Here is a 25,631-nt window from a genome sequence, read left to right on the forward strand (position 1 = left end):
CGCCGCCGCCGCCGCCGCCCACTGAGGGCTGAGCCGAGGGCCGGGGAGGTCAAGGGCAGGGGGAGCGGCTGACGGGAGAAGGGCAGCCCCGGCAGCCGGCGCGGGGCTCCGCCGCCCGGCCTGGGGGGCTGGAGCCGCCTGCTCTGCTCGCCCCGGGAGGCTCTTGACAGGAGGTGACCGACAGCTTGGGCGAACAGATCTGCCGAGGACGAGATCTCCATAATTCCCTGTGGAAAAGTCTTTTCACACTCTGGTGAGCCTCATTTTTAAGAAATCACCTTGATACCAGGCTGTCGGGAGTGCGCCCTTCTCCCATCGCGCCCGTCACCGGCAGCGTCCCCCGTGTTTTGCCTCAACCTGCGTTTCATGTTCCCTGCTCGGTCCTTGGAAAGCTCACTGCTCCCCACCTCCCTCCTTATCGCAGATGCCTCAGAGGGGCGAAGAATACAACGCATTACTCTACACCGGCTGCCTAAATGCTTTTCAAATTACTCACAAACTATAACCCTGTTCATGAACCCAGTCCCTTCTTGTCGATGTAAGAATCATTCTCTCACCACTTGTTGCCCTGTACAGAACTTACGACAGTACGTGCACATAAGCCTGGAAACCAAAAGCTTTGTGAAGGAAATACAGCTGAGGAACACAAGCATACAGCTGTAGGTGACAAAGTCTCAACCTTTTAATTTTCACACTGACTGGTTTGGCACTGCTGGGCAAGTCATTTCAGTGCTTCTTACTTCTTTAACCAAAAAAAATAGTATCATGAAATTACTGAGCACGTGCTTCTGACTGTTAAGTTCAAGCAAGCTTTATCAAAGTATTTTTACTGTTTAAAGATGGAAAGTGCGATAATAATCTAGTAAAGAACAATAAATTTTAAAAACTATTATTCTGTTTTACCTGCATACTCCCACATCTTCCTCTGCAAGATTACAGTCTGTAAAAGTATGGTAGAATGTGTACTTAGAAAACATGCAACAATGACATCAGGCTATATAATAAGAAAAACAGCTTTTTAAATATCCAAGCAAAAACAAAAAATACTGTGACTAGCAGCAATTGTTTAGTTTTATGAGATACTCCAAAATACAGTGCATTTCAGAGTGGGAACTGTAATGTCTCATCTGACATTCTCTATTTAGAGCTTGTAATCTACGTTAGCAACAGTGCTTCATCTCCTGCCCCAGAATCACCAGTGTCTTTCAAAAGTAGAGTAGTTCTGCTCCATGAGATTGGTTTTGATAGGTTTGATATCCTTTGTTTCTAAATTTATTTGTTTAAAGGTTATGAAAGGACGTAGTAATTTCATACACTTGTAGATGAAAGGAGTATTTTAATTAAAAATCTACAAGGGGTTTTATGAATGGTATTTGGAAATCACATCTTTTTAGCCTTCAAAAGTAGGAATAGAAGGAAACTACAAGAGACTGCCCCTTACCAAATACCAAGACATATGTTAAGTAACAGTATCACATCATATATATAATGACAAATAATGTACTTTAAAATTTCTGTGCTGTAGTACTGATAGGCCATGAAACTCAGATATGGTTTTCAAATTCTACTGGTCTGGAAACAAATGTTGATCTTCAAGTTTTTGTACTCATCACAAAAAATATCCCCATTTTAGGAAAACCAACAGATGAGTGGCTCAAAAAAGGGCCCAGGCTGCAACAGTTACAGTGAATGTCATAACTCAGGATTGCAGTCATTGGCAGGGCTGTCTGGGGAAGCTTGCATAACATCTGCTTGCAACATGCCTGATTCAAACCAGCACTCTTCCTCTCATGAACACTGATGACTTATAAAAAGTAAAATAAACTCAGTCAATATGCAAGCAAAATTATTTTCCTGGGTGCCTCTCCAGATCTGCTTGAAATAACAGAAATTCTCCAACTCAAAAGCTATTTATTCTATATTTGCTAGGTATTTATACCACAGTTGTGTCCTTTTTTTAAATTTTTTTTTTTATGTGTTCTGATCTCGTTCCTGTGAGCCATACCCAGAGAGCACTCTTTATGATGCCGGAGGGACTACTGTGGAGAGATTGATGTAGTTAAAAATCCCTGATCTCTGCTTTGAACATCTGTAGTGCTTCATTCTCATTGTGTTAGCATGATAGGAAACATGGAAAGACATGCTTCATTTTGGATGTTAACTCCCTGTGTTGTTTTTCGCAGATGGTTTTGTTTACAGGTTTCTTAGTTGTCTTGTTCCTCTTAGAAGGTGTGGCTGGTTATTTTGACTCAAATAGCTTATGGCATTATAGCTTCCATGTCAGCCTCATCACCATTTTTAGTACTGACAATATAAATAAATCAGTCATAAGTTACAAGGTTTGCTTGGTAGCTTTGATTGGATTTTTTTTAAATGCAGAGAACATGTTAACATAGGATTAATATTTTATATCACACATACTTAGAGACTTAAATGTGGTTTTACAATGAAAGATGAATTACTGTAGAAAGGGATTTAGAATAATTTCACTAATCCAATAATTTACTTGTTCCCATTTTCTCTATCTGTTGTTGGTTCATATGGTGTCATATGAAGACAGAACAGCATTAGAAACCTATTTAGATTCCCTGCAGCACTTTACATGCAGGAGATGACTGGGGGGGAAAAAAAGTAAGAACTCTTGGTGGTGAAAGACAATGAAAAAAATAGGGGGAGAAGGACTGAAGCCACATTCCACTATGTATTACTTTAAAAAAAAATTGTAGAGCTCATCCAGTTTCAAGATGTCTAAATGCTTCTACAAATAAATGCCATTGGGAAGGACCATATTTCAAATAAAACCAGTTTATAATGAATGCTGAAGCTTACAGCAGTGTTCAATGTCCTTTTAACTCCAGTTGTTCAGAAAAAAGATTAAGGTATCTGAAAAATGTATTAAGAAGAAACCACACCATCTGCCAAGACAGGTACACTACTGGGAAATTGGTAAAATATGAAAAATGACTTGAGCAAAAGAGATGGGGAATGAAGCCATATCGGGACATCATGATGTAAAAAGACGTTAAAAAATTACCCAGGATGGAAAACCTTGTTGCTACATGAATGATACTTAATGACACAAGAAATATTTGGAGATGGATGATTTTGTTATCACATGTCCCTATTTTACCAGGAAATCAAGAATTAGAACAAAAGAAAAAGTCCTTCATCCCTTATTCAGAACTTTTGCAGAGAGTTTCTTTCTTGTAAGGACCAGAGGGCTCTATTCAGTGAATTACCATTTGCTTCAATCATAGGCAATTTACCAGAGATTACTTTGCAATATCTCTGAATAGCAGTAACATTCCAAAGAATGGAAATCAAATCATCTTTTCAGGCCTCTATTTATAAGCTCATATGTGTGCCTCTCAATCATGCTGTCAACTCCTCCTGGTTTCAGTTGAATCTTGAAATAAAAAAAGATTCACAAGAGATCTTGCTTTTGTACACGCATCCTAAGCTTTTTCCTGAGGGGCATGTTAGGAAATTAAGATTGTGTGGTTACTCCTTTGAGAACTGTCCATTATGAAGATAGGCCCATGGGATACCAGTTTGGAAACTTCAAATAAGCAGTGTCCAGGAATCAGGATTGGTACTACCTTGAACTGGAACAGAGAACATGGTGCAATCACTCCACATTGCAGGCAGTTTGCTATGTTATTATAGAAGGCTCATTATTTGAAGACTACCATTGTCATTTAAGAGTGGGTAATAGTTATGATTTCAAATTAAACACTCAATGTCCAGTGCCATTATCAGTGCACCTATCTGAAGACTGTTTTCCACACTAGATAATATCAGTGCAACTTGAAGAGGAATCAGAGAGTAGGTTTCTCAGATAACATTAAAAAGGAGTGGTAAAACTTCCCTCGTAATATTTCAAAATCATCTTGCCATCACATCTGGCCACTAGCTTCCATAATGTTTTTCCTGTTGAGCTAAGGTCACAGCAGATAGTTTTTCTAATAATAATAATTGTGTGAAACTCATAGGCTGATGGTATTGTAGCCAGGCATCTGCAGGGTCTGTTTTTCACTATCATTCAGGCTGTAAATTACTTCCATCTTGGACAAAAGTGGCAAATCATCTCACTTTGATGCTTATGATCATTAATCATATGAAAGTAGCACCACCAGCCTGTTACTATGCTGGGTGATGTATAGCTTTGTAGTAAAAACCAGACTCTGTCCTAAAACGCTCACAATAAAAATAAGCATTTATGAACACGTGTGTAGATAAGCTTCAGCACCAGACAAAAGTATAATGGCTTGATTAGGATCACATGGCAAGTCCATCAAAAACATTATTGGTTCATAAATCTCTCTAGTGCTCACACGCAATCTTAGGTTTCGAAGTGTGGGGTTTTTTTGTTACAGGTCCAAGAACAAGCTCATAAAATACACTACCATGTCATCATTGTAGTTTCACTTAAAAGTGTCTTTGAGAATTCACAATACATTATTTCCAAATGTGTGTTATCTGGTACAAACAGTTGCTCAGTCTGCCTTGAATTTTTCATGGGCTTATGCATTTCACACTTATTTTAAAATTGAAGGTATATTCAATTTTCTTGTGTACTTACAGTCCAAGAGTCCAGCAATGTGTGGATACTTCTTTCAATGCACGATTGTCATTAATGCTGATTCACCCACAAAACAATGACTTGCTTTTCCAGTGCATAGCTGACTTCCTAGAAACATTGGTTCCTTAAGCTACTCCCCTCTGTGTGGCAGCCTAGAAGGTTTAACATTCCTTCAAGGACCATTCATCCTATGCAGAGGAATGTGCTGTCTTTTAGTCAGTGGAATTGCCATTTGCAGGATAACCAGACCCTGTTCTCCTATTTATTTTGCAGTCCCAGTTCCTCACAGTGTGTTCCTACTCTGTGTGCACACACTTCGAAAAGGCTTCAGGCAACAGCTCGTCTCTCAAGTTAAGGTCAATCAATACGGCTGATGTTTAATTATAGGTAGCTGACAGTATCCTCTGGCATAGGCTAACCTTGTTAAATATAAGGTTTAAAAATATCCCTTCAAAATTAATTTTCTGTTTGTTTTTAGATGCCCTGTGTGTGCTGGTTCTTCTGTGACCTTGACAGGTCTGTCGGTGACAGCTGAAACCCTGCTTTACTTTTTCAACACTGAGATTCACTCCTACATTATAAAACAAGTCTGGGGGTTGTCACTATCTTCCACGCCACTGCATCTGATCTCTCCTGACAAAGGGGCAGAAGATGGTTGTATTCATCTCATGAATACCCTGCTAGAGGTTTTTCAGCAGACACAGTCTGGGCTGTTTGCTTCTATTCACCACACGGTAAGAAAAGGACCATTTGCTTCTGTTCATCTAGTGTACTGCCAGAGAATCAGCTGTATTAAATGCACAGAGTATAAAAGGATTTTAGTGATGTCTTGATTGTAACAACATTCTAACTTGAAAATTTCCAGCTTTAAAGAAAATATTTTTTACATTATATAAGAATTGCAGTTCTTTCTTAAGATTTTTGTTACTCCTGTGCTTTGTCAACAGTTTGACTCCTAAGGGAGGACAGCACTACTTAGAAGAGCTTTTAAGAAACCAAATTCACTAGGACATTGAGTCTTACTGTAGTAGGTCAGCATGTCTCCAGCTGTACTCTGATTTCCAGTAATAGACCTAATCTAAATCAATGACACCTCACCTCCTTCTATGCTTACCTTTGGGTCTGTCAAATTGTTGCTGAAATGGCCCCCAGGAAAGGGTTAAGCATATTAATGAACTTGTGTGTTTAATGAAATGGAGATAGTGCACTTCAAATAGTGAGAGAAAATTTAAAACAGTCCAGCACTGCAAAACAACTTTCTGATGTTTTAGCTTAGGGTTTTGTAAATTCCTTGACTTTTCTACAGTCATGGTATCTGTGGTTTAAGTTCTAAATTTCTAAAACCAGTTTAATGGAATCAGTAACCCTTGTAACAAAGAAGTATCTTCTAAAATGTCAAACTATTTTAAACATTAAACAAAACCAGGGAGAATAGAATCTCTGCAGTCCGTGTTTTGAAATATAAGACTCCATGTATTTTAACGGAAACAAAAGACAAATTTCTACCTTCCCTGAAGATTCATAAGCAGGAGCTCTAATTAGATCTCATGCAGTTAAAATGTAACAATCCAAACTGCCTTCAAAAGGATCAGTGCATTGTGACGTGCATTATAAAGAGAAATAAATTATAGCTGTCAAGTGTCAGATTTTACTTCTGTTACTCACCCATCACTGAACTTTGAGACTAAGCATCTTATTTTAATATTTCCGAACAATGTGATTTTAATTGTTGTGATTAAGGGATTGCAGAAACGTGTCCCACGTGAAGACGACACTCAATGAAGTTTTACCTCTGCTTTTAGAATTACATTTGATCGCACTTGTAAATTCACAGTGGATTTCCCATTAATTAGTGTGAATTAGATAGTTGTGGCTGTTCACTTTAGGTTAATTCTTAATGTTTTACAGTGCATCGCTAATTATTGATGGGTGGGGGGGGGAGACCCAACCCTTGTTAAACAGCCCGCAGGTGCAAGGGGTGCGTTCACTGTGCTCGGTGGGTGTTTCTAGGGGCTGGCAGCTTCCCCGCGGTATTGGCCTTGGATGCTTGCATAGCTCCTGGCACCACCACGGGACCTCCTCGTCCCGCAGAGAGCGGCTTCTCCAAGGCTCAACAGAGCGCAGAGAACTCGGCTCAGTCCTTCCCTCCCCGAGGATCCCATCCCATTTTCCCGTTTGCTTCCCAGACAGCGCGCCGCTCTTTTGTCCTCGGTGCGAGGCCGCGGCTGAGCTCCTTGTGACGGTGTCAGCGCTGGCCCGTAACTGGCGCCCGCCGCACCATGAGCCGCTCCCGCTCGCCAAAGGGCTCAGCGTGCGCTGCTCCACCGGGGCCAAACACGGGCACCATTCCCTGCTGTTGTAGGTGCCGCGGCTTGACAGACGGACGCTCAGACCGCGGCCTTTGTTCCGCAGCCGGGACTAAGTTCCTGAGACTTCGCAGTCTCAGGCCGGACAGGGATGTTTATCTCTGCTGCGTTGCGCCAGCTCCTGCCCAGACACCGCCGCAGCGACGCGGGGGTTCCGGCTCGTAAAGGCGGGTCGCGGCGAGCCGCAAACACCCCAGCCCTCGCCTCTTCCCGGAGGAGAGGACAGGGCAATCCCCGGGGAAGCCGCACTTCCCCCGGCACAGCGGCAGGGATCCTTACGGAGACCCCCCGGCTCCCCCGCAGCGCCGGGGCGGAGCTCTGCCCGCCCCGCCCGGCGCCGCCGCGCCTGCGCCGCTCAAGGCGGGACACCGAGGAGTTCCGCGGCGGGCGGTCCCGGGCTGGGCGCTGCGGGACGGGCGGTGAGTTCGCTGCGGGCACAGGCTGGGCAGGCGGCGCGTTTCGCGGAGCCGGTGCTCCCTCGGCTCCTGCGGGCGGGCGGGCTGAGCCTCCCCGCTGCCTCCGCCCTGCTCCGAATCGGCCGCGTTCTTCAGCAGGAGCGACCCTCGGGGGGCCCGGCCTGGCCCTTCCCGGGGCTCCCTGGCGATCTGCCTCCGCGTCGGTACCGGGGTATTGCCTCATCGTCTAAAAATACCTCCTGGCGGGCGGGCTGGGCAGCGGCGGGAGGCGCGGAGCGTGTGCCCGGCCTGGCTCTCGGGGTGCGGGTGAGCTCAGGTGTCGCAGCCGCGGGGTTGTCCCGAAATAGGTTCTTTGACTTGCTGTGCATGAGGCTTATCCACACACAGAGCCAAGGTACTTGATTCATTTGCGGTTCTGAGCCGAAAGAAGGGCTGCGTGGTAAATCCACAAAGCCAGCACGGCTGTCAAAACTTCTCACTCTTTATACATGTTAGCAAACATAGACTTTAATGCTCACTGGCTACAAGTTTGCATAGCTCTCTTATTAGTGAGTATTCTGACTTTATTGGTTAAATTGTTTCCTTCTCATGTTAAGTAGTCTGCGTGCTTGGTCTTCTTTTAGGTAGATGGTTTTCTTGAGTTGGTGATCTAAAAGTTGCTTGTCATGATTTGCCCTCCCGAAATTACCATTTACTTACTTAGAAGTGATTTCAGCACAGTTGCTGAGCTGGCTTTATTAGTTTTGTCCTTATCGTTCTGGAAGTTCTGCCCAATGTCCTTGTGGCCTGTAAATTGTGCGTTCTTTGTGTCCACCATCAGTGGTATATCCATCTTCCCGAGCTTTGTTTAGCCTCCTTCCCTTTAGGTCTGTGATCATTGAAGCACGTCAAATCCTAAACCTTAATAAGACAATTCTACAGCCAAGTAATTTATCTTTCTAACACCTGGACATCAAGGTTGTGGACAGGTTTCTTTCTGAGTGCACAGCTCCTTTAGCCAGCTGGAGAGGAAGCATGAATGCTGTGGTTTGTACCTGAGCACATCAGTCACGTTCAGGCCATTAGGTTTGATGCTCATCTTGCTATTAATTTGTACTTGCCATTTCTCTGTAGCCTCCCATCTCTCTGTGGCACAGTACAGTGCAATTTTCAGCTGTAATTTCTGTGCTGTGCTGTGAGCAGCTCTCAACTGGAGAGTTTGTTCTGCCAAAGTTAGTAAAGGGTTAGCAGGCTTTAAGGGAGGGGGCTGCATGTCTGCCTTTCACAGCAAGGAAAACCTCACAGTTTCTGTTTTGCTTCTCTTGTGTTAAAATAACTGGAAGTGTGAGCTCAAAAGTATTGACCATAAAATTATTTGCTAGAAAAAAATATGCCTATTGAGGGCTGCCTGTTTGGAACCCCTGGCTGTGAAAGGCCATGCTGGGTCAGTGGCCCATCTTGATGAGGCTGGAAACCCCTGGGGCTGTGTGGTAATGGCCACGAGTATCCTAACCCAAATTAATAGATGTAGCTGTGGTGGGCTGCTGGCATTTGCAGCTTCTTCCCATGTTTTAAATTTAGGTTCTGGAGGTGGTAGTTCAGTTCTGAGGTGCTTTTTGCCACTGACGCAAAAATTACGTACCAAAATTCTTAACATTTTAAACAGCAGCTAGGGATGTCTGTCAGAAGTTGGTGGGAGGAGGTGGTTTGTGCTGGCTGGGTTGACATGCTGAGCTAAAGTGCTTGCAGTGCGTTCTGATGGCTATGTTCTAACAGCTTTTGGCCGTAATAAACATCAATATGCTGTACAGGATGATTCTTCACATAGAGAGAGATTAACACAAACATTTCTTCTAAGTCTAATTGCTGTTGTACTTTAGAAGGAACAGCAGCTTTCACAGCTGACCAGTTTTGAATACTATTCATACACATTTGAGGCCAGCCTAATGTAGCCAAAGAGCTAATTTGAAGAGCTGCTTCATTGTGTCTGTTTCTTTTTAACAGCTCTGATGACAAGTCACAGAGGATCAACAAAAGCAGATGGCAGGAGGTGGCTCTTGTTGCTTTGGGGAGTAGCATACTGGAGTGAAAGATTAGAAGATAAGCACATTAACAGAAACCACAAAGAATTACTTTGGGCTAAACACAAAAAAAACCCCTACATGTCAGAGTGTTAAAACTGAATTTGAGAGAATTTTGAAAAAAATTACACTTTTTAAGCATTCCAGTTTCACTCTGCTCACTTGATACTGAGAGTTCTTTTTTTCCCATATGCAATACAGAGTTTAAGAGCAACAAACAGATATGCATATAACATCATCATGTACCAGCACAGGCTTGCCTGATAGATGTGGGGCTCTGGCAGAACATTTGTGGGGAAAAAAGACTATACCTCATCTTGTGTGACATGTCAGAGGTGTGCAAAATATGTTTTGACTTAATGCGTAACAGCACCAGTTAAATGTAAGGTTGACTGTTGTAGGGGTTTTTTGGAGACTTGTTTTTCTACAGCATGTATCCCACATGGATTTTAACTTTCAAGTTGAAAGAATACCAGTGTTCAAGTACCAAGAAGCATGAATTAGTACTGCATGTGGTGGGTTTGTTTTTGGTTTTTTGAGGTTTTTTTTTTTTTTTTTTGTATTTGTGCTGCAGTGGATGTTGTTTTCCCCTAAACTCCACATCTTGATAAATTAGATCTAAAAATCATGTAAAATTCATATTAGTGGTGTTGTGCATACTGCTTTGTTCAGGAGTGTGATGGCTGTCACTGCTTAGTTTGATGCCACTACACAATGTCATAACTTAGTCCTGAACCTGCAAGGAGCAGACCATCATCTGTGTAACCATTGGTTGTCAGGGATAACTCTCTGAGTACAGTTGCAACCAAAAATTTCTGGTTTCCTGTGGGTTTTTCCAATTTTAGAGTGATTTTATTTTTTAAGGGTGTTTTTGAGAGTTTCTGGCTTTTTTGCGACTTTCTGTGACTTTCTTCAGAGCATTCAAAAGTGACTGTAATGAGATCAGTGTGGGATTCTTCATTTCTTTTGACTCAGTAGACTAATCCTGTATCATATTTAGTACTTACAAATCCAGGATTTTCATGCCAGCTGACAGTAGGCCAGAAATGATAATTCAGAGTTTCTGAGTTCCACTGCAACAATGTCTTGAGGTAAGGTAGGAAGGCTAGCCTGACAAATCTTGCCCCTTTTAAGTAATGTACAGTTAAGGTGGAGGTCACTCAAATGCCTGCAGTGGCAGTGCAGTTTTTCTGCAACCATCTCATAATACTGTAAAATCAGGGAAGTTTAAGCCATGCTACTCAGGAATGTGATTTTTCTTCCTCCCTTCACAGAGGTATGGGCATGTATTTTCACATCACACTGTTTTATTATTGTGAAATTTATTTTGTACATTTATGAAAAAGTAACCTTGTTCCTGAATGTCTGGAACAGATGTGTGGTTCATGTGTCATTAAATTAGAAACTGCAGGAAAACAAAGAACCATCTGGAGACTTGGTGGGGTGCAAGTTTGAGGTTTCTGGTTAAATGTATTATCAACACAGGAAAAAATATAAAGAGTGCTTCAGCTACAAAAAGAGGCAAAGTGTGATAAGCATTTTGTTTGTTTTGGTTTTAAACCATTTTCTTTTTGTAATTAGGGGAAGCACCAGAATGAAAGACATGGACAATATCAAAACTGTAAAGAAAGAATGGTAGGTGCTAGTTCTCCCCATTTTTGTCTTCCTTTCCCACTGCTGTTTGTGTGTCCTATCATTACTTTTCAACTTCATGTTAAATTCTAAAATACAGTACTTTTACTGTATTCATCTGTTCTACATATAATGAAAGTTAAAAAAAAATCCTGTTGTTTTGCTGAAAGATTTTTAATATACTTGAAGTGTTTCCTAGATGCAAGAAGCTGTGTAAATATTTTAATTTAAAATAACAAGGCAGCCTTTCAAATTGCTAACTCACTGTGCAGCTCTGCATCTGATGTGGAGGTGTTTGCTTTCCAGTTCTGTTTCTGAGGTAAAGCATAATGAATACCTACATTAATGCTTCAAGTTTCTTTTGTTCTATTAGAAAACTAAAATGCAGACAGAATACTTTTGAAATTTGTTCTTTAAAGTTATTGAGGTTTTCTTTTGTTTAAGATGTTAATCTCCAGGGATTCTTAGTGTTGCACAGGTGCACTGCAAACAATTCAATTTTATGCAAATATATCTAATTAGCATTCCAGTAGGTATTGCTGCTCTTGAATTCAACACAGGGTTTTAGGTAAAATTGGGTAACTTTTGAAGAACTGGGATTTTTATTTTCTGAATTGCTTAAAATAGACTTTTCTGAATCTCCCGTAGGAATAACTCCTGCAATGTTTACAAAAAGCTGCATAATCTTCTTCCTATGCAAAGAACCTATACTGAGATAATCATTCAGGTTGCATATTTCTGCATTTTGATTGGTGAAAATCTAACAAACAGCTGTCACATATACAGTGTTCTATAAAAAGATGTGGTTGATGCATCTTTTTTAATACCCTGGTAGTCTCCACAGTGTTGAAGGCTTCCATTGTATTTCTTCAGTGTGCTCCAGTGGTGTTGAGTTACTTGAGTTTCCCTAATGCACTTTTCAAAATGATAATGGTGGTTCTGGGATGGTGCTAGGAATGGAGAGATTCAAGTTGGGGTTGATGAGTAAATCTTAGGGCAATTTTCTTGTATTTTTTAAAACTTACAGCAAAGGAACCCAAGCTTGTATCACAGAACTGCTTTAAGGAAAGCCTTTCATTGATGTGCAGCTAGGTGTATGATGGCTAGAAGTATGAATAATTTAACTTGCATTCCTGGCTCTGATACCAAGTTTAGAAGCTTTGCATAGATTAGTTCATCTTTTCTCATGATGGTTCTTTAGCTTGTGCTTTTGAAGTGCAAACTGTAGCAGTTAGAGACTGGTAAGAAGTTTATAGAAAAGGCACAATGTCAAGTTGACCTGATGCTTTGTACTCAGTAAACTGAGTAAGCTGGGTGCAGGGGAGTGTGCCTTCTATACTTATTGGTACTGAGATTTTGAGGTATCTACTTGTCGTCTAATATGTCCTCTGAGGAGTCATTTTTGCTTCTATCTTTTTTTTGCAGGGTGTGTAAATCAGGAACTGATGATCAGATTTTGAATGGTACAGAACAAAACTGTGACTACTTTGTAGATAACCTTTTTGAAGAAGCTCAGAAGGTTGCTGCTATGTGTGTGCCCCCAACTACAGTCAAGAACCAGGTAGGCAGTGAAGAAAAAAATAGTCATGTTTGTTGTAACAGCACTCCAGGACTATTCTGGAAAACAGATACCAGAAGTCCAGCAGTCTTTTCCAGTGCATCAGTAAAAAAATGCACACAGAATTCAGAAAGGTATAGGAACAGCCTCCCATCTCCCAGTCAGCCAGGCCTTTACTGCTGGACTTTTGGCTCTCACTGCTCTATGGTCGGTTTAGAGTCATTCTAGAACTGATGCTGGCATTGGCTAATGTGCTTCTGCTTTATTAGGAAGGAGAGTGAGGTGAGCAGGAGTTCAAGGAATGACAAGTACTGTTACATAAGAAGTTATTTAAGGAGCTGCAGCCTTTTTATGCAGAGGCATAGCCCAAATATTTTTCATTTGGTCTTATTCATATAATTATGGTTGTAGTGGGATGTTCAGTGTGGGTTTGTATCTCAGTGATTTTGTCCTTTTCGTGTTTTTCTGTTACTCATCAATGACTGGTAAGGGGAGGGAGAAAAGGCCATGTAGAACAAAGATGACAAGAAGAAATTTGGAGTGGGCATTGCTAGAAATTATGTTCATAGATCCTTAATTGACCCTGGAAGAAATGAAATGTCAAGAGCAATATCTTAAATTGCAGTCCTGAAATAGTGTTCCATGGCATTAGTTATGTCAATGCTTAAATGCGAAGTTGGTGTGGAATAATTAGTCCATATTAAATTTGCATTCTGGCTCACTGTAGGGGAGCCTTCCCAAAATTAGAACTCTTTCCATATGCATTGGTGTCATGAGGCACAAGAGTTTTTGATGGAATCTAATCTTGCTCAGTGCTGTTTACTTCTTTTGACAGATCACCCAATGGAGAGACAAGGAATTCTATTCAGCAGTTTGCACTTGCTGTTTATTTATGTAGCAATCACTTAACAAGTAAAACTGAAAAAAAACCAAGCCCAAACTTGTCAGGTACTATCAAGCCTCATTCAAACTAATTTTCAGCTGAGGTGAATTCTGCATTTGTGGCCTCATCTGTGGCCAAGTATCTGTCAAGACGGTGTTATTGCAGGGATCAGACCTTGATAACCAAATGCTTTCTTGAATGGCATGGTGCATTAATATGAAAATGCAATCTCAAATATCCATCTTACAGTTGGAGAGATTTCAGTAAATATTGCAATGGCTATAAGTTGGAGTAGTAGATGATTTTTGGCAACGTTAAGGAATTACTGAGAATTTGTTTTTGCATTCCCCTAACCACCAAGGTTTTGAATACGTCCAGGAGTTCCAGGGTAACATAAGTGTATGACTGTCTGAAAGTAAATTTTCTGATACTTGCTTAATTTCCTGAGTGAAAGGCTTCTGCATGCATCATCTAAATGCCTTTACTTTGAGAAAATCCTCCTGAATGATTGGAACAAGGCTTTACCCTAATAAATCCCCAGCTGGACTATTCTGGCACTTGGTGTTCCAACACCAGGCATGTATGCTCTCAAATTAGCTCTTGAAGAGTTGCAGCTGGCTGGGATAGTCCAGCTCTTTTTTTTTTTTTTCCCTCTGCTGAATTGAAGGAGTGTTCTTGATTTAGGAAGCCTAAATGATTGGGGGAAGGTTTGTTTATAACCCTGATTGACACAAGATACTTAGAAATGTCACTTACCTCTTGCAGTTGCTGTGCCTGTTGGCATGGGGCCAAGGCAGATTACAGTGAGCCTGCTCTCAGTATTTTTAGCCTATGAAGTGGATGATTTATAATCACAGGGTATGTGGGTATACCAAGCTTCTTTTTCATCAGTGTTATAATGAGAACTGTTTTTACTCTGTAGGTTGATGTAATCATTAAACTTTGGAAAAATGGGTTTACGGTAAATGACGGTGAACTTCGGGGCTATGCTGATGTTGCAAACCAGCAGTTCTTGGAGTCCATTAAAAAGGGGTAAGCGAGTTCTTAACCAGCCTGAGTTAATGTGCTTTGGGTAGCACTTAGCTTATGCTCTAAATTTTTTACGTGGCTTTGCTGCACTGCAGTGTCCCTGTAGGAGCACAGGCCCTGCCAGTCTCGTTCCTGCAGTGCTAATGGCTGTTGGAACATCAACAGGTTTAACACAGCTCTCAGTGGCAGTAGTTGTACAGTTCCTGATGAATAGATAAAAGCCAGCGTTGGCAGGGGGCACAGCAGGTGCACAGTGAAATAAAGAATAAATCAGTGCCCAATAAGAGCTACAGATCAAATGGTATTTTGACTAATGAACTCGGTGCACAAGAGGTTGACCATTTCTGGTTTTATGGTCTTTGTTTCCTTTTGGTGATGAAAAGCCTTAAATGGGCACAGATGTTCTATGTAGCATCAAGCAACTCTGATCAGTCTTAAATTTCTGACATTTTTCCAAGTGCAAACTTGCTGTTGTGTATATGTAACAATCTTACATAAATTCCTGTGTTAATAGCCATCTTTCATGTTTCCCTGTGTTAAAAGTTTACATGCTGTCCTGATTTCTTCTACTGTTTGCAGTTGTTGCTTTAAAAAGGAGTTTGACCATACTAACCAGTGTTATTTTGAGCCTTTAATTTGTAGTCTGTTTCTTCACCCCATACAAATCGAGAGGAGAATATAATTTTATGGATAATGTAATTTAATACCTCCTTATCAAGCATGTGAAATTACTATGTCATTATGTTCTTCTTTTCCATATTTTGCTAGGCCACCAAAAATACTAACTTTACACTATTTCTCTTGTATGTCTGTCACCTGTGTTAGTTGTAAGAGCAATTAACTGCACTGTTTAAAGCTCTGTGTGCATTCATCAAAAGTTTGCCACTTTTATTCCACTGTTTGCCTGTGAAGATGCTAATTATGAGATGGTTTCTGCATAATCATTGATGGTGGAGAAGCATTTAGTACAGCCCCTGTGCCAGCTGAGCCCCACCACCCAAAATTGTACTGTCTGCCTCAGAGCTCAGAGACAAAGACATTGTTGTATTTTGCTTCATGCAATTAAAGCATTACCAGGGTGATGTTACTGCACTAAAGAGTGGAGCTGTTAGTGATTATATAATTTTTAGAAGCTGAGATCTGTGTTTGTCATTAAATACATTGTGTCTAAACTCAGTTCTTCCTCTTTAAAAGCCTTTTTTTTTTTTCCCCATGGAGATAAAATAATTAAACCTTTTGCAGCAGTGTATGGCAACACTGAACTTCCTACACATTATGTGTTTAGAGTGGTAACTGCTGAGTAAATTTGAACATCATTCAACAACTTGCATCATAGGGTTTTTTTTAATTATATATTTTCTAGTTAATTTGCTGTTCAGGAACTTGTTATTTGTTATTCAGGAAGTTATTTGTATGCTATGCACTTAACCTAACTCTCAGTAAATACTTGTGAAATTATTTTTTAAAAGCAGCATCCTTGAAATGCCAAATCATTGGTCTATTTTGTATACTGAAAACAGGATAGTATTTTTTTTTTGACCTTTTGTTTTTTTTTTTTTTTTTCTTAAGGGAATTGCCTTTTGAGCTGCAAAAGGTTTTTGATAAGGAGGAGGTAGAAGTGAAAGTGGAAGATAAAAAGGATAAGGTGTATCTGTCATCGAAAAAGCCAATGTTTCATCCCTTTTCTGGACATGGTTACAGATTAGGAAGGTGAGTAGGCTGATGTGATCTATTAGTAGCTGAAGGGAACTATACCTATGGTGAAGGACCAAAATTCAGGTGGCAAGTGGTCTCTCGAGTTTTCTAATCTAAGCTCCTGCTCAAAGTGGGGTCATCTATGGGAACAGATGAGGTTACTCAGGGTTTTATCCAATTTGGTCATGAAATCCCATAAGAGCAGTGGCTGTGCAGCCTTCTTGAGTGCTGGACTGTTCTTATGGGAAGGATTTTTTTCTGTATATCCAATCTGAATGCCTCTCATTGGAATTTCCACCATAATGAGCATCACCCCCTCCTGCAGATCCTGGAAGGCTGCTTTTAGATGCCCCACAACCACCACCATCTCTGCCACAGGCTGAACAAGCTGCTCTCCTCTAGCATCTGCTGACAGTATGAGTGCTCCATCCTGCAGGCATCTTGGTGTCTCTCCATGAAACCTGCGGGATAATTGGCTCCCACAATCCACTGGATGTGTTGCTGTGTTGATACAGGCAGGAAGCTTTTGGCTTTCTTTGTTCAAGGTCTCAATATTAGCAGAATTGTTTCCAGCTGGAATGCTGTCACTCTTCCATTCTGTGATTTTAGAGAAAAGAAGCTCTTTTTAAGCTATATTAATAATAGTTTGAGAAGGGTTGGCGGGGGGAGTATGACAATCCCATAAAGAGAACTAAAGAGGTAAGAGATTATTCTGCATTCTCTTAAAATTGTTCAGTAATTATGTATTGCAGTAAGGCATTTTAGCATTCTGCAGTGATCCATGTCTTTTTTGTAGTTGGAGCGTGTCAGCCACTCATGCCAATGCTAAAACTGAACTTGATTTACAACCAAACAACTATTGTATTTTGGAAGGCTGTTTTAGGGCGACACGCCATGAGTTCATTTATTTGATCCCTGTGACTTTTGCTTACTCCAGCCACATTATCTGTTTGACATATCCCTGTCATGCAAGACTTGTGTACCTATAAATGCAGGCTTCAGCCTAGAGACCAGGACATGTTCAGTGACCGGGTGGCACTGCTGAGTGACCTGCAGCCTGGGGTTTCTAAGCTGAGGTGCAGCCTTAGATGAACAGCTTGTTTCAATTAAGTAGGAAGGGTTTGGCTGCAAAGGCCCAGAGCTTGTGCTGAGGGAAAGCCTGACCTGGGCAGGAGCAGCTGAGGCAGGGGAATAAGATAATGTGCAGAGCAAAAGATTGATAAAGATAAAGGGTGAGTGGTTCCAGGCTGACTCAGAGAAACAATTATCTGTTTTATGAGTTTCATCTGTTTCTGTAGTACAGTCCATTCAGTTGCTCCATGCTTGAGTAGGTGCAATGGGGAAAACCTTCCCTTGAGAGATAGGTGAGTTGCTGCAAGACTTGCTTTTGATGGCATGGAAATCCTGAGCAAGTGGGGGTCAAGAACTTAACCTTATTTTATCTACAAGTAGAGCTGTTTATAACAAAACAAAAAGATCTTCAGTGTGCTGACTTTCTGCTGCTAACCAGTGCTAATTGCTAGGTTTTTCAGTCACTTGTGCTCTGCCATGCCTACAGCAAGTAATGATCTTGCTTCCCAGTAGGCAAGTTAGGTTTCAGAAACATGCTAATCTGTGAATTTCAGTTGACTGGTCTTGTACACTGAGACATTCTACAACTTGCTCAGCATTTTTTATTTCTTTCCTACTCTTGCTTGTCTATTCTGTGCTGTGTTGTCAAAGCCTTTTCCTTAAAAACAAGTAAATATTAGTGCTGATGTTGGAAACATGAGCCATACGTGTTCCTACTCCATCAAGTAGTGATCACTTTCTGCATTATAAATGTCCATTGCATGAATACACCACACTTGCAGCAGAAAAGCTTTGTGGGGCAGCAACAGAGCTGGCTGAGACCTGGAACAAGTTTTAAGCTATGGAACTCCTTTTCTACAGTTGCATTTGTATGATTAGTCAGAAATGTGAGAGACAAATGACTGAAGAGTTTACTTTAGCTTATAGCCTAGCTAAGCATCTGCTTAACAAATAAACTTATAAAATTAATGCTGTATATTTTGTCAGTGTTCCCAGGTGAAGGGATTTTGTAATGGATGAACCATTAAGAATTGGTCTATTGACTAGTTCTCAAAACTTTTGTTGGAGGCTCTAGAAATAACATACACGTTGATACAGCTCAGATAAACTTGATCCTCTGCCTTTTTGTTCTATAGGAGAAATAAGATGTATCAAAATTTTCCAATGTAGCTTATGAACCTGTGTAACTAATAAGTATACTTTATCTATCACTGTCCAGCTGACTTTCATAGTTTGAAATTGATTAGATTTGCATCCCCACTTTTCTATTGAGCTAATCTATGCATCTTTGAGACAGCCTCAGAAACATGTTAATTAAACTATTGACTTGTAGCAAAGCGAGCTTGCTCTGTAACCTCATTAGGCTAAAGCATTGTGTGTCAAGCTGCCTAACTATCAGGGTAAGGCATGATACCTGACTGCTGGGCCTTTTCTTGCCAGAAAACTGGCAGGGTGCTCTTACATCTGTTCGATCTCTAGTTTACATCTTCTGTTGATAATTTTATAAAAGGAATAAGGCTTAAAAGGAGTAACAATGCTTCAATCTCAGGCTAATAAGACTTAGACTCTTGGGTTTTGGCTTTAGTCAAAGCTCCCACCACTAGATGGCTTTATCTGTCAGTTCTGCAAGAGAAAAGTTTTTTACATATAGAAGGGCTTTAAATCTTGGTGATATGGATGTTCTGACTTTCTCTTAGAGCTTCACTTAATGTGCTGGCTTCAGTCTCACACACACTTGCTATCGAAAGAATCACCTCCAGTGCCTGCTACATATGGAGATGTGACTATGAGAGAAGCTGATTTGGGAATGACACCAAAATCTGTGTTCATGCAAGGCAGTTGTCTGAGCTACAGCTGTGACTGATGTAGCCCAGCCTGAGCCAGACACTACGGTTGAGCACTTCTGCAGCCTCTGCTGTCCTGGAGGTAGCCCGAGTGAGTTCTGAATCAGCAGTATCTGAACCAGCAACTAAACAGGGAGACAGTAAGAGCTGGGCATTGCTGGACTGAAGTATGACTTGAAATTTAATTTTTTTTTCTCTGCTTGCAAAACTATTTAACATTATCCTCCTGGTACTCAAGCTTTTATTCCTGACCTGGAGCGCAATTAAGTTTTATTTTGTATTGAGGTCAAGTATGAACAGAAGTTGTTTGTGCTAGTGAGGCAGGTGGGTGCTAGTACACCACTTGTACTAGTAATACCAGAATATTTTACAGATGTGACTCTTGTAATTTGTTGGTGCCAAGTCCTTGTGCCCCAGCTGATTTCTGTGCAATGCAAAACAGTTCTGTACCTCTTATCTGTCTCCAGTCACAGGGTACATCTCTTAATGCTGAGTTTCTGTGGAAGATACAAAAAAGTGCCTCTGCTGGCTGATACCCTAGAAGTTAGGGCAGCACTTAAATGGGCAGTAAAAGTTTCTGAAATACCTCTGACTAAACTTGCGAATGTGACTCCAGCATTATTAGCCTGAACATATTAAGTCATTAGCTAATAATAAATTAGCTGTGACTTTTTTGCCTTATGAATAAACTAATACAGGTACAAGAACATAAAAATGAGTTTTGACTGCAGAGCAGGTGTGCAGTATAGTTAAGACTGTTACTCTGTGGCTATCAGTTACCCACTTCTCTCTCAAGAAACTGTAACTCGCCAATTTTCTGTGCAAAGAGCTTTTCTGCAAACTGCCATGTAGTGTTCATGTAGTCTGTGACCACAGCTGAGCTCAGAAGAGAAATGGTAACTCCTTAAATCACTCCTATTGTTCTACAAGCAAACATCTGGTTATACTCACAGGAGCTGAGAATGTGCCCATTGGATCAGGCCCAGTGAGGACTTACTTAAACTGTGCATGCTGAACAAGCTTAGTCATGAAAGAAGCACTAAGCTCTAGGCATTTCTTCAGCATAAAAAAATTTGCCAGCAGTTTTTTTTATTGTTTGTATTTTAAGACCATTCACTTGGACTGAGGTCCATGTATTCTGTCAAGTCATTTTATGAATCTTTGCCCCTATGGTTCTGTCAACTGCTGAAAATGCCTTAGGAAAACAAAACCCAACTGCTGTGTACATCAGTCTGGATTTTTCACATTAAGTCAAGTTTTTCTGATAGATGAGTAATTCTTCTAAGCTGAGATGGATGATGCTAAAGTCTAAATCAAGGCTAACAATATTCAGTTAAATTGAATTACTGTAATCACATTACGCTGAAAATTAATTTTGAGTACGCAAATTCAATACTCAACCACCTTAAAAGTCTCACCTGTGTGATTAGAGTACAAAAATGCATGAAGAAGCATCAGACAGTTTTTTATCTTGTATATTCATATTTAATCCTCTGGCATTTAAAGTTCCTTTCCATTTTATAAAAATGTTAAACACAAGCAAACTGAAATTCTTTAGCATGTTTTAGTCTTTAAGGAAAAATAATGGCATATGTGTAGGAAAAAAAAATAAGGAAGAAAGAAAAAAGCTGATATTTTTGTTAGTGTTTCTGTATTTGTTAAAATAAAAAGTCATCAGTGCACTTCTGCTATGGGGCAGAAGTCTTCAGAAGCAGAGGTCTGGGGGAAGTTTGAGTTTTCATGTGAACACAGAAGTCATAACCTCATGTGGCTTTTCTTTCAAGTGCTACTCCAAAGATAATCTCTAAAGTGAGGGATGATCATCCAGGACCTGATGACAAAAGACACCTGCCTTTAGTACCCTTGAATGATTTGGAGCCTATCACCAATGTCCAGATCTGGTTAGCTGATGGGGAAAGGATAATTCAGAAATTCAATGTTTCTCACAGGTAAGATTTATTTAACCATTGTCATATATATTTGCATCTGAGCTATTAGTCTTAATGCTTATATATTTAAGTCTTTAACTTTTATGCCTAATCTATCTCCTCAGTTCACTTAGCATTGGGCTGCTCTTCAGTTGTATTTGGAAAACCTCTGAAATCTTGAGAAATCTTTTAGCTGATAAGAGAGCATAAGAGAAATATGAACTGTTAGAAGTGAGTTCATAACTGAGTGTAAAGGAAAATCTGAGGAAATTGTAGGAGGTTGGTGCAGATTAGTGAAAGTTAAGGTGTACATATTGCTTGTTACTAGAAGAAATAGCTTTTAACATGATGGATCTCTCATGAAACAACTACATCAGGAGCAAATGGCTTAGTAAAAAGCCTGCTGGTCATTGGGCATAGGCAGCACCACATGTGAGAGCTGGGAAAAGAGTTAAGCCAGAGAAACCTCTTGGGAGGGCTGGAGTTGGTGCACTGGGCAGGGAGGTTCATCCCCTGCTTGTCAACATGGACAGAATAGAATACACGCAGTGTGTTTAATTCTTAATTAATAAAATTTATGGTTCCCAAAGAGGCTTAAAAATGAGGATAATGTCAGAAGGTGTCAGCACAGTGCATGTATGCAGGAGTTTTGAGAAAGTGAGATTAACACCTTACCATTAAATTGTAGAGCTGCTGTCTTTAGAGACCTTTCTCAGATCCAAATTTGAGAAATTACTGCAGTACTGTACGGTCATGTCATGTGGAAAGGATATGTTGCCTGTGCTTCTCTGTGAAACAATTTAAAGGTATCACGGGTTTAATACAACCCAGGCTGCTGTCAAGATAAACTGTGCATGTCTGTGCCTGGTCAGAAGGAAAGCTGAGCTGTTGAAGGTTAATGACTGTAGTGTTTTCTTTGACTTGTACTAATTTATTACTGTTAGTAGCCTGAGATACATACTGAAACACTGTTGTGATGTACTGCTGAAGGGTAAATGGCTATTTTAATTATAAATACTTAATTGAAGGGCTTAATATTTCAGTGATTCAAGATCCTACACATTTAAGTATATTTAGAAGCTTTTTGTCTTCATACTAAATAGCCATTTGAACAGCTGCTGAGTGCTTTTGAGAGGAAAAAAACATCCTAGATAAGCAGAAAAACAGCTTTACTGTTGTAATACTTTTTGAAGTACTGTGCAATAAATATTCTATCATAACATAGCCTCTCACCACAAGACCAGCACGTTTGTGCTGTGTACACAGTACTTGCGTATAACCTCATAAGAACCAGAGGGAAATCCTTTTAGAGCACATATCCTTAGGAGTGATGATTGCATACACAGCACTCCTTTCAGTGCACAAGACAGTCAGTTATTTGTTAACTAAGGTATAGATTATTAGCTTTAGCACATATGTAGCATATTACCCAGTGTCTGGGTAAATTGATGACTTTTAGCTTTTTGCAGTTAGATTGTGTAGGTGCCACAGTAACTGCTGGCTTAGATATGCGTCGATTACTGGTGAAAGATGGGAGCAGAAGCACAGGAAGCATTGTAGTGTTGCACTGTGGGGAATTGAGACATGAGAGTGCAGCAACTAGGAGAGCAGAGCTGTAGGAATAGCACACAGAGCTGTGTCCTGGATTGAGTTGTGTCCCCTCTTCAGCACTTACTATGTTTGTGTGACCCTGGAGCATAAATTATGGAACCTGGAAAGGAACTTGTTCACCCTGAAACAGAGAGCTTGTGGCTAATTTCTTGAGTTGCTCTTGGAACCCAATGAAATTTGATACAATGCATGTAGACACCTGTAAATGTCCAATCAAAAATTTAGTCCTGCTTGAGGTTTTTCAGGCTCATGACTTATAAGACCAAGCAGTGTCTTTATATTGAGATCTGCATGCACAGGAATTAGTTTTTATTTTGCTGGCTGTGTCTGTCCTGGTGAATGTGGCTAAGGCATGGAAACTATTGGGCATCTGTGCTGCTAAACTGTTAGGATGGCATTGCCCCAAGCCAGCCAGCACTCCTCAGTCAATACCTAGCCATCCATGGTTCAGCTGTTAGCTCAGGTCCTGGACCATTCCCAGGAGACAGTCAATCTCATGGAAGACCCTGTGCGTGGCGGGGAGGAAGGATGAATTTAGGAATTTGCCAGCAGCCGGTCTGCCAGTTGGCCTCAGGACCAGAGAATGGACATTGACACTATGTTAATTTTATTCATACAGATGTATCTTCTCATCTTCCTTTTAATTAAAATGATCGACAATTAAATTAGTCGATCCTGATTCTTCCACAGCAAAACTTCTGTCTTGCTCAGTTGTTGCAAGGCTCTTCACAAGCGGATTGAATCTGTAGTGAATTCACCATGCCCCTGCTTTGGGAGGATGGGACTGTACTTAGTCCATGTATCGGATGTCCAAATAGTTTTTGCAACCCCTTTTTCTTTATTTTTATTGTGGTTCCGCTACACGAACCACACACTGGAGGCATTTATTCTAGCTTTTGGCTACAGAACCCTCAGGTAAGAGCTCCACCAGCTGGTTAGGAAATGGTAGGTTTGTCTAACTACATCGGAGCCACAGTGGTGCATTTGAGTGCTCAGAATAAGATACTCATGCGTGTCCCCTTGGGACTACTCAGAGCATGCAGACCTTGGTCCTTGCCTCCCAAGTGGATCGGGCATTTCAGGACTCCACCTCATCTGTATTGCTCCAGTTCTGTGCTATCATGCACTCCATGCAGTGGTATTTCATTCCTGTCCCATGGTGGCTGTGTTATGCACGTGTGTGGGGATTGCAGTGCCAAAACTCTAATGCGGAGTTTTTCTTACTCTCTTCTCAGAATCAGCCACGTCAGAGACTTCATAACAAAGTATCAAGGATCTGAGGGAAGTGTTCCCTTCACACTGACGACCTCCCTGCCTTTTCGAGAGCTGCAGGACGAGACACTCACACTTGAGGAAGCAAAGTTGGAAAATGCCGTTGTTGTTCAGAGACTTCGGAAAACAACTGAACCTTTCAGACTCTTAGTGATAAAAGCACCTGATAATGACTACAAAAGTGCTGCTACACCTAATGGACAACTCAAGAATGAGCAAAAAAATGCTATCAATAGTACAAGATCAAATTAGCTTTTAACTGACCAAAAATTATCTGCAGGGTGAACTAGGCAAAACCAAAAATGTAACCAGCAATATGTGGATGCCCTCACATCCTCATGCACTGTGCTCTTAGAGAGCAGAATGGGTGCTGTGCTGTCATCTGCTATAACAGAGGTATTTTCAGCTAAATTGAGTGTTCAAAGCCTGGCTGTATAATGTAGCAGAGGTAACTGTACAGCATATTATCCTTAGAATTTCCTTAGGTAAAAAGCTTCTTAGTATTTAATAAGTGGGTCTAGGTGGAACAGTTCTCTGAGACTTAACTACTGATAGCACCTTTTAAGGAAAAATAGTATTTATTTTTGCACTTTGGACTAAAGTGAAGCATTTCACTTACATTCTCGTGTAAACTGCTGCAGTTTGCATTCTTCTCACAGTAACTCTTTGACAACCAATACTGCAGGCAAGCTCACATTTGAACTCTGCCTTGAAAATCTTCAGGATGTAACTTTTATCACAACATCTACAGTGTAATAATGTTCTGTCAAGTCTTCACATGGTGGTGGGTGCATGTGTGAGAAGATACAAATGAGATAGTTTGGTGCATACTGCATATGAAGTGCCTCAAAGTAAGCTCTGAAGGAATTGTTCTGATCAATGGTTGAAGTGGTTTCTGTTTCTTTTGGGCTGCTACGGGTGTCTTGCAGATCAGGTGACATTAAACTACCTAGCTCAATAGCATAGGGACCCACTTGTAGCTTTGTCACACAGAAACTTCAGCTTTTTTGGCTATTACCAAGCAGGAGGGACACAGTTGTTTTTGTACTGTTTATCTGCCTCTGTCCTGAACTGCCCAGCTGATGGAGACAGTAATTGCATGTGGTCAAGTTTCAAAGATGTTGAAAATCCTTACTTGAAAATTGACATTTTTCTCTCCACTTTGCCCCATTTCCATCCAAATCTTTTATTTTGCTGTTCACTTGAGGCATAACATTTGTAGCCAATTATTCCATGTTTTGCTAAAAGAGAAAACAACAGAAAGACTTAATATTTTGTACTGTGTTTACTAAACATGTGGGTTTGTGAATGGAACTAAAATCTCCAGGTAATACATATCCCAGGATCTTCAACGAGTCCTGACTCCTCTGTGCTACCTCTGCCAAAGGATGGGTGTTGGGGTGGTACTTCTTTTGTATGGTTAAGTAAAAGTTGGGTTTGGGTTTTCCTGGTTTTGTTTTAAATAGAAAATTACTTCATTTGAGCAACTTGTATTCTAAAAAGTAGTGAGACTTCAGTCTAGGGATGTACTCTCCTTCATTCCCAGGGTTATAAAACTGGTTTGCTTCAGCATCTCTCATGGTGTGTTTGAAATGAAAGTCAACTGGGCAAATATCTATTGTGTCCTCGGAAAGCAAATCTCTGGAAACTATGCCTTTAAATGCTTTCCAGTGCTATAAACTTC

General features: G+C 40.7%; 1 protein-coding gene across 4 annotated transcripts; it reads left to right on the forward strand.

Moving 5' to 3' along the window:
* Window positions 1-66: 66 nt before the first annotated feature.
* On the forward strand, window positions 67-25,302 carry UBXN2A (UBX domain protein 2A). 4 transcript variants are annotated; one of them, XM_021529788.3, is made up of 8 exons: window positions 67-253; window positions 5,061-5,316; window positions 11,006-11,059; window positions 12,482-12,617; window positions 14,420-14,529; window positions 16,096-16,236; window positions 20,921-21,085; window positions 23,911-25,302. In XM_021529788.3, the coding sequence occupies exons 3-8, from the start codon at window positions 11,019-11,021 to the stop codon at window positions 24,197-24,199; spliced, it is 882 nt and encodes a 293-aa protein (XP_021385463.2). In that variant the 5' UTR covers window positions 67-253; window positions 5,061-5,316; window positions 11,006-11,018; the 3' UTR covers window positions 24,200-25,302. The 4 variants fall into 4 exon arrangements, with proteins under 4 accessions (XP_021385463.2, XP_021385461.2, XP_021385462.2 ...); XM_021529786.3 differs by lacking the exons at window positions 67-253; window positions 5,061-5,316 and adding an exon at window positions 7,290-7,367; XM_021529787.3 differs by lacking the exons at window positions 67-253; window positions 5,061-5,316 and adding an exon at window positions 7,395-7,575.
* Window positions 25,303-25,631: the final 329 nt, after the last annotated feature.

This window comes from Lonchura striata, chromosome 3 (assembly GCF_046129695.1).
Source record: "Lonchura striata isolate bLonStr1 chromosome 3, bLonStr1.mat, whole genome shotgun sequence".
NCBI lineage: Eukaryota > Metazoa > Chordata > Aves > Passeriformes > Estrildidae > Lonchura > Lonchura striata.